Source organism: Dipteris shenzhenensis, chromosome 9 (genome assembly GCF_047967505.1).
Source record: "Dipteris shenzhenensis isolate YYH24624 ecotype China chromosome 9, Dip_SZ_1.0, whole genome shotgun sequence".
Taxonomy (NCBI): Eukaryota; Viridiplantae; Streptophyta; class Polypodiopsida; order Gleicheniales; family Dipteridaceae; genus Dipteris; species Dipteris shenzhenensis.
The window spans coordinates 54,319,327-54,329,048 of record NC_141604.1 but is presented as its reverse complement, the minus strand read 5'-3'; the positions used below and the strand labels follow the sequence as shown (position 1 = coordinate 54,329,048).

Sequence of the window (9,722 nt, the reverse complement as noted above, 5' to 3'; positions counted from 1 at the left end):
ATCCTTCTAGGAAGATATTGGATCCTTTGTCGGCAATATGTGGACCAGTAAGCACCACAAAGTGACGTTTAAGCTATGAGAAGGAGTGGCCAGCCACACTCTTTGTAATATGCGATACCTTATGCCATAGGAATCATTGGTGCATGCCTCTTCCAGTTTACACGAACTAATGATGCAATACTAATTTCAGGTTCAGGCAAAATGTCTTTCAACAAGAACTTAGTTAGATCTTTTCCTCTAAGTCAATTCATCCTTTTAAATCATGGGCCCATCTGTATATTGAACTTGTGGTTCAATTTTGTTTGAGGCAACTCATTATCACTGTAAGAAATTTCCTCTTCCTCTGTGAGAATTAAAATCGGTTGTGAATCTATTCCATATCAGCCCAAGAGATGCGTCCACGATCCCATCCACATAATCCTTTATTATTAAGTTGCCTAGAAAGGCGAGGGCTTTGCAAAGCTAGAATACCTCCATCAATAAAGGGAAATCAATGCAGCCATATATTAAAACATAGTGAACCATCACCTCATAGCTACAATCACCATGCGCCATTTAACATGTGCATCTTCATTCTTCATAAAGAGATCAATTGTCGGGGAATACTATATAGTAGGCTTGCACTGAGTCAAAATTACATCTTGCCATCTAACCGACCCAAACATAAAACCACACACATTCGTATTCCATCCAATAGCGAGGTAGGACTGCCCAAGGCTGCAATCAACAAATGTAGCCTAAGAACGCATTTGCTACACAGTTTGCCACACTTAACTTGCATACTTTCCAATCCCATCCCACCTTTATCTACGGGGGTCGTAATATACAACCACGAAATGGAATGCCATGAAGCTATCCAGACGAATTCCTTAGAAAGGTGGTCCACTGTAGATAAACCAATTGAAGAGAAGGAAGCTCCGTAGGAGTGTATACACTAGTGGCTCTAGAATATGCTTGAGAACTGTAAAGTGGCCAAGTAGAGAGAGGGACTTATCTTGCCACTTATGATATTTAGACCGAATTTCGTCATTTCCACTAGACATGCAAGGTACTTGAAAATGTTACGTGAAGGGATGGAATCCATATAGAACAAGCCGGGCAAGAGGAGCAAACCAATCTAGATACCCAACCATGCCTTATAAGAATTGATCTTAGAGTTGGAGAAGACCACGAAATCGTCATTCAGCTTCATGATTTCTAGATTTGGCTCATTAGCCTCCAACACATTAATGTTATCATCAGCAAAAAGTCGTGAACTGAAAGTATATCCATCCGGTAAGGATAACCCACGTATGATCCCACAGTTGACTTGGTAGTCTAGAGGCCTCTCTGATAATTGCAAATAAAAGTGGCGCAAGTGGCCAGCCTTGACAATTTGATCTACGAAGACGAAATCGGTAACAGTAATACCCATTTACAACCACCATTGTTGTTGCATTCTTGAATAACGTTCGGACCATACGGCAAATCCATGCCCAAAACCCAAAGCATACATAGATTTGAGAACAAAGCTCTAGCTAATCTGACCAAGGCCTTTTCAAGGTCAAGATTGAGCAATATAAAGTTTTGCAGGAGTGCATAAGCAATGCTTACAAGCACATCTTGAATGTTACGACCAAAAATGAACCCATAGTGACGAGGATGTATAATTTGCTAGCTTCGGCCAAAATTTTATACCCCGATTCAAGAGAGTTATTGGCCTCCAATCTTTAGGACCACAACGACTCTTCCTTTCACTAACAAGGTGAATGATATTCAATCATTCATAAGGCCTACCCAAGATAAAAAAAGTAAACAAAAAGGAATCCTGAAGATGGGGTGAAAGAAGAGGAGATAAAGGGGGGAGAGAGAGAGAGAGAGAAAGATTGGAAGGGAGGTGTAGGAGAAAAGGTGAAGAAGACTTTAGGAGATAAGTCTCCATTCAAAGAAGAGCCAATAGGAAAAATGCTCTTCCAAAAATTCAAAAAATGCCTAATGTCTGCTTTGCCAAAATCTGATCGTTGCTAAGGCTACCCTGAGGGCAGAACAAAAATTAAAATCGAGGTCCATTCCTGGAAGGACGTGAATTGGAAGACACGAAACGTGCACGTATGCAAAGACTGTGGTGGAATCGGCTGTTCGCCTACCGGTCGTTTTCCCTTTGTCGTTCATCTTCATCTAATGACTGAACTCGTTTCATGGATCCAATTTGCAGTCAGCTTATCAACATTCCTTGCTGCACTCGAGGGGTGGAGATCTAGAAAATTAAGCATCGCTAGGCAGTTGCAGGGGTTGGAATGGCGATTTCCTGTTCGTCGTATCTCCTTTTCTCCATCGAAACTAGATTACCATCCGTTGCACGAGGCTTGTTGTATACATTCTGTCTTGTGTATTGCTTCGTGGGGCTATCTGTAATAACAGCCCGCTTTTTTCTGGGCATGGAAACCATAGTGAAGCAGACTCGTGAGGTAGCCTATAACGATCCAGATTCTGGAATAAAAGTCATTAAACAGGAAAGAATATGGAACTACACGGTAGCTGATATCACGTTGTTGGCATTCGGTACCAGTTTTCCACAGATTTCATTGGCAACTATTGATGCTTTCTTGAATCTGGGCAATCTTTATGCTGGAGGTATGAGTCATTTCTTCGAGCCTTTGTTCGTTAGAGGAAAGAAGTCGGGGTTACCTTGGGTCAGGAACGCATATTGCAGTGTACCGTTTATCGTGTCTGTCCTCCTAACGCCTTCCGTCGTACACTGTATGCCTTGTTGATTTGACGTACGTAACAAGCTCATTTTGTGGAATACTCACTACTAGAGAAACTGAGCTTGAACCAATTTACCACGACAAAGATTCCTAATGTCATGTAAGATAAGATAGAGAGCTTGCTTGCTACAGCCAACTTCTGTATAGGAAGGCGTCCCCAGATTACACACAACATTAACCGAGATCACTCCCTCCGTATGCACAATTTACGGATCTGAAAAGTGCTCAGCATGTAGCAGAGAAAACATATATAGAATGTTCCACGAAAGGACAAACCTTGATACAAAATGAAATCTCAGTGTATTATCAAGCAGCTAGGTGCTGCATTGACGTGGACCCTTGTGACCTCTAGAATGCTGTCTTTTTTGGAAAGGCCACCTCCCCATCCGTAAGCCCCCAAATGAGGAGAGCATGGGGGAGGGAGACCTAGGGCATCTGCCCAGAGAAAAGAAAAGAGTGGAGAAGTGGCTGCCACATGGACAGCAGCAAGGCTGCCTTGTGGGCAGCACATCAAGAGACCCACCCGGAGCTTCAGAGGCTGCATCAGATGGAGCTGTAGTGCAGGACAGATGGCGATGGCATCTAGCCTTGGATCTAGCCTGGCAGGAGGCGACTGAAGAGCAGCAATAGTGCGGGTATGGAGCTGGACAGCAAACCCTGGCAGCAGCTAAAGAAGCGCCAGGGCCCTTAAATAAGGGCTGGTTGGGCTGAGCCAACCAGTCGGTTGGGCCAGCCAACCTGGTCGGCCCATAGACCAGAAGTTGGCCTGCATAGGGGCTGGGCCCCCCTGCGTGGAACTGAGAGCCAATGGCCCTGGTTTTGAAGGCCCCACAGGGGGCTGGTTTTGGCAGACAAAGTTGGCCAGCAGGATGTCGGTTTATCCCTCTGCTCGGTCGGTTGTTTTGGGGGCAGACTTGCCGTATAAAAGGAGGGGCCATAGGCCTCATTTTGGCATCCACCAGGGCAGCCTTTATGGAGCTAGCTCGGAGCTGAGGAGCAGCACACTTGGGAGGAGGACCAAGGCTGACTGTACACTGCAGACAAAGCTTGAAGAAGGGCAGCACACCTTAGGATGGCACTTAGGGCAGCAAGGTGCGGAGGATTAGACACGGAGACTAAAGTCTACATACGCTCATCAGGGAGCACGTGGACTCAGGGGTCTAGAGTGTCTCAGAGATAGTTGGACAGCATCTTTTGGTGAGGACAAAGGACCACGGTTTGGTGGGACTTTGGCCCTCTGTTGTATTGTGTCCATTGGACGGAAATATTTTGTTGGTCCTATATCTCTTCTGAGCATTGTCTATTTGCTGTTCTGCACATCTATATGAAGCACATTAGGTAAAGAAATTTGTGATTCCACCCACACCACACACTGTGAGCTCCTAGGCTATTCTATCAGTCGTCTGCTGTGCGCACCCTCTGTTGATTGATTTCTAACAATCTTCTATCTCCTCTTGGCATCTTAAATCTTCTGTCAGCCTGAGTGCTCTCCAACAAGTTTCAGTGGGCTGCACGACTGCTTCTGGATTATCTCATGTGAATCCCTGTCACATACCAAAAAGAGGGAACAAGGCCCCCTGTATCTAGGTGAGGGCAAGGCAGCCCTCACCGTTTAGAATGGCGGACTGGCAGGCTGACCAACAGGCCGTCCTGCTCCATAATGGCTGCCTGCCATGTCGCAGGCTGACCACATCTGGCACCATTGATTGCTGCTCATTCGGCGCCCTTTTGCAGGGCTCTCTTGCTCTCAGCTGGGCACATCCAGTCCACATGGCTTTTCTGGCCGGAAGTACATGTGGCAGCCAAAACACAACCGCCCACATGTGCTCTCTGCTGCATGATATGGTGCTCTTCTCAGGCTCCATGTGCTGCCCATGTGGTAGCCTTCCTTGCTGCCAACATGGCAGCCTGTCCCTCTCACATCTGCCTCTATGGTATGCTTCTCATATGCCCACTAGCTTCCCTCTCATTCCCCTTCATGCTACTGGTCTTTCCTTCCCCATGTCCTCATTGTAATGTTTTGGGGAAGAGAAAGATAGAGTGTGGATAGTTGTGGAGAGCACAAGAAAGCTTAAGTGCTATTATGAAATGTCAAAAGGTTTATAAGTACATCCCCAAAATGAGGTTATACACCTCTAACATAAAAACCTAACTCTAAGGGGAAGAAACCCTCCTAATTGGAGGTAAACAATGCCGCGAGAGGCTTTCGCACACCGCACTCTCAATATCCAACAAACCCTTTTGTAGTTGCAGTTGAACATGTACAGAAAAGCTTTGTGGAAAGCTACAAACTTTTCTTTGGATAATGGCTTGGTGAAAAGATTGCAACATCGTTATGTATAGGACAAGAGATCAGGCTGATATCTCCTGCATGTAGTCTTTCTCTGACGTAGTGATAGTGTATCTCAATATGTTTCATGCGAGCATGAAACACAGATTCCTTGCCACCGCAATTGTACTCTGGCTGTCAATGAGAATAGGAGTAGGTGATTGCAAACTTCCCCCAGACCATACACACTTGTGACTCAACTGTTGTTGTGAATGCGGCTGTGTACTCTGCCTCACATGAGGGTGTGGCCACAGTGGGTTGCTTCTCAACCAAGATATGCATGAACTGTAGAAACAGTTTCCGCTGGTTGACTGCCTATATCAGCCCAATCTCAAACATTGAATGAATGAAAGTCACCCCCTGGCATAGAACAATCCAGAGTGCCATGCAAGTATTTGAAAATGCGCTTAGCCACATACCAGTGTGTGGTTTTAGTGCTATGCATATACCTGCTCACCTGTGACACCCCAAACTGAATGTCAGGACGTTTGTTGCATAGGTAAATCAGCAGCCAACAGCTTGGCTGTATAGAGTGCCATCAAAAGATTCATTGCTATCATACATTTGACAGCTTCAGCCTAGGTTCAATTGGTGATTATTGTTGACATTGGCTTACAATTTTGCATCCTAAGCCTTTGTAGGAGTCCTGGGATTGTTTCATGACAATGTCCTCTTCTGATTGCAAGTAATAATTTAAGAGTGCCAAATCCGACAAAGTTCAAGATTAGTCTTAACTCTGCAATTCTGTTCTCATTGGTGCCTGTGAGCAGCATATGATCCACATAAAGAATGATTATGATCAAATCCGTTGTCTCTCTTGACATAGAGGGTGCTTTTAGTTGGACTGTTCTTCAAACCCTGTTTGGTTAAATAATTGTGTGTTTTCTCATGCCAAGCCTGTGGAGCTTGTTTGAGACTATATATTGCACCTTACACACTTTACTATCCTTCACAAATCCAATGGGCTAACTCACAGACTTCCTCATGCAAGTTCCCATGAAGGAAAGCGGTCTTAATGTCCAATGGATGCACTTTTCAACCGAAATGCTATAACACATGTGATGATTTGTAGAAAAGCACGGGGCAATCGGCCAACTCCCCTCGCAGGCGGAAGATATAACTTGACAACACAAGACACTAACAGAAAGACACAATGCAAATGCGTATGGCTATTGAATAGTGAAGGAGAACACGGCTAAACTAGAATAGATATAATGTTACAAACCAAGTAAAAAAACTGCCAAGGCATGTATGAACACATTGAGGAAAGAAACACTGAGCTAAGGTACCAAAAGATGGCTCTATTTGCTGCACCTTATGATTCATATGACTCCTCTTCTGCCACTGCCTCTTCGTAGGCTTCAACAGCTGCTCAAACGTAGAGCACCCTTGCAAAAGTTTTGCTCGGATGCTCGTTGCAGAAAAAACTACCTTTGACGCACTCCCTATGCTCTCCTGCAAGTGTAGGTCTGCACCCAGGACTGCTGAAGATAAGAGGACTAGGAGGGGATGGCAGAATGCTTGCCTCTAGATCTTTTGGGGGAGGTAACTGACGCTGGCTTGGCAGTTTTCTCAAGGGTACCTGCTTCGAAAAGATGCTGGAATCAGGGATCTGCTTCAAGAATTCATACTCTTGGATTTTGGCTTTGGCAAAATCTTCATCAAGATCATCAGCTGGTACCTCAGGTTTTTTCTTTTTGGGCAGCCTGGTTCGAACTTCCATGTTCTTCTGATCCTGCCAGATACGCTGTACTGAATTTTGAATTTCCTTCTAGACAGCGAAAACCCAAGCTGCTCTGACACTTGGATAATCAAATCACTCCCAAATTGTGCTGGCTGCACAGAATCAGTAGAAACCGAATTGCAACTACAGAGGTGTCTTCCATTTGCAAGAATAACGATGAATCACATCGTTGCACCTTACCTGTGTCTGGCTGCGATTTGCCTGCATGCAAGCTGTTCATCACCACCAGGGAAAGTGATGAACCTGGCTCTGATACCATTGTAATCAGCCCCGAAACCCTAAAACGAATTTGTAATCAGCCTTGAAACCCTAAAACGAATCTATAATCAGTGTCGAAACCCTAAACGAATTACTTCTGGTAAAAATGCAGTATGGGTCCTCAATTCGCAGCAGTTGGATGCAAATCATAGCAGCAAAACACAATTCGTAGGAGTGTGGTACCACTTAAAATAGACGATCACCAAGATAGATTTGGAATGTCAGAGACAACAGAGAAAACAGCTTCGTCTATGGAAATCAACTGTTAATTACCTCAAGGGATCCAAATGAATCACACTAGGGGCTAGAGACAAGGGCTGCCCTGCCATCGCCCCCCCTCCCCTCTTTTCCTCCCTGACAGTTTTGATTTCAGATTATTATGATTATTTTCTCAAAGAGAGGATGTAATGAAGGGGAAAAAGGTCCAAGTTAGAGGCCCTTTAGGTGGAAGTTGTGGAGAGACTATGTAAGTCCCCATCCACCCCTTACTATGTACCTTTTGATGACATCTAATCCTATCTACTCTTCCACCTCCTTCCTGCTGCTACCTGCTCCCTACTCTCTCTTCCCTACTCTCTCTCTCTCTCTCTCTCTCTCCTACCTCATTCTCTCACTCCTGCACCTCCTCTTCCCCCTTTTCCTTATCTCTCTCTCCCTTCTGCTCTTCTATCCCCTTTCTCCAAATCTGTCCCTATCCCCCTTTTCTACATTGGTATCAGAGCATGACCTTGGCACATTTGCTTCCCTCTTCACGTGCAGTTCAACCTCAAGCGGCACATCAACGCAGGACAACTGCTACGCCAACGCTAACGCCAGAAATACCAATGAAATATCAGGGCAGTCCATGAGCAACAAAACAACCAGGGCAGCAACCAAGCAAGCGCTTGTTGGCTAGGCAATTGCCAGTCAAAGGATTGCAAGAGAGTGAGAGGCAACTGTATGAGTGCCGCTCGTGAATCCAAATCGAGGCAGCGTGCTCAGTTTAGGCCGAGATCCAGAGAATCAACAATGCTGTGAACACACCCCTATACGAGGCCTTTCACCTAGGGCCTGCCCGTGGTTGTGCAACAGCATACAAAGCAAGGCATCCCCGAGCATGGTGCCATACGAAGCAAAGGCATACAAAGCAAGCTTCCGTGAGCATTGCGCCATACAAGAAGGTTGTACAAATCGAGCTTCTACGATCCCTTGCCTCCGCACCAGATCTTCCATCGACGCTCGCGTCGTTGCCTGTGTCGCTGCCCATCGTTGCCATGTCTGCCCATGTCGCCGCTCGCCTGCAAACCTTAGCTTAGGCTTGCAATTAATGGCATGGTTAGCTCAGCTGGGGTTAATCGATTAGGTTTAGTTAGTTGTGTTAGTGGGGTTAAGCTAACCAGGGCTAGGTTAAGTAGTGGCGAGGTTAGGTTTACCTAACTTAGAGTCTTAATTGCCTTAGCAGTCATAGGAGTCTTGAGCCCTGGTCCTAACTGTCCTAGGTGACTTAGTCCCAACCCCCCCCCCCCCCCCCCCCAAAAAAAAAAAGAAAAAAAGAAAGAGAGGCAAACACTCAAAAAATTCCAGCCTTTTTAGGAGCTTTCCACAACCCTATTTTGGCTCATTTGGGCCCGGTTTCGAAGCTTCTTTGATGACCTTTCTTTCGAGCCTCTCCATCGACCTTTTTGTGGTTCCACACACTATCTAAGGCGCTCATTACAGTAGGAATTTGCTGTCCATTTCTCTTTGCCTACATTCGAGCTCCTCTCTCCAGGGTGAGTCACCATGCCACCGAAGCGTGCCCCTTGTGATATATTGCATGACAGTGATGAGGCTGCTCAATATGAGCAAGTGCCTGCCACAGTGGTTGCATCCACTGGTGGTATAGAGGTTCCTTCCACTCAATCTTTGTCTCCTACATCCCGAAAAGCGCAGGCAGCATAGAGACAGTTTTTGGATGCCCTTTCCTCTATTCTACAAGGTGCTTTCTGGCAGATAGGACAGGAGTTCAGCCAATAGCTTATCACAACCATGGCTATGCAACATATTGCTCTTGCCCAGATGGGACAACAGATTGGTCACGAGATCACATCTGCCATTGCTATTCAGGATAAGGGTAAGCAGCCCGCACCCCAGCAAGGGGACCACTCAGAGAATTAGGATGTTTTGTCTACTCCACGCAGGGGTTTTATGGCAGATGCTCGATGTACCTATGAGCATCAGTCTTCTAGACCGTTGCATGTACCCGGGCATGGGGATTATCTAGACTTAGATGATGCATTTTCTGCGCCACAGAGCACTTTCTTGCAGGATGCCAAGTCATCTTTTGGCTCACAGCTTTCTGCATCTATGCAGGTTGAGCCATCTCTTTTGGGCCGATCCGTTGGTGTGCATGTGGTTAGTGCTCCTTTCACTGCACCACCGAGTATTCCTGGAGCTGGCTTGGGTTTATATGGCAGCCCACACCCCTAGGAGAGATGTTAGTCCTCTTCTCAGCCCTTTGGTATGCCATCATTTCGAAGAGATGCATTTGGCAAAGAGACTCAGCCAAGGGTTCATGCACCTATCGCTCCGCCAGCGAGCACTTATAGCCAGACGCAGCCAGTGCATCAGATGGCAGTAGCTACTACACAGCAAGGGGTTATTGGTGGGCAGCAAGCCACTTTTG

General features: G+C 46.0%; 1 protein-coding gene across 1 annotated transcript in view; it reads left to right on the top strand.

Annotated features, from left to right (window-relative positions):
• The first annotated feature begins 1,977 nt into the window (after positions 1-1,977).
• The window catches only part of MHX (magnesium/proton exchanger), a 126,268-nt gene continuing 118,523 nt past the window's right edge, over positions 1,978-9,722 (top strand). Inside the window, exon 1 of the mRNA XM_087379048.1 lies at positions 1,978-2,613. Coding sequence (XP_087235174.1) covers positions 2,277-2,613 — 337 coding nt within the window. The 5' untranslated portion in view covers positions 1,978-2,276. The remainder of the gene's footprint in view (positions 2,614-9,722) is intronic.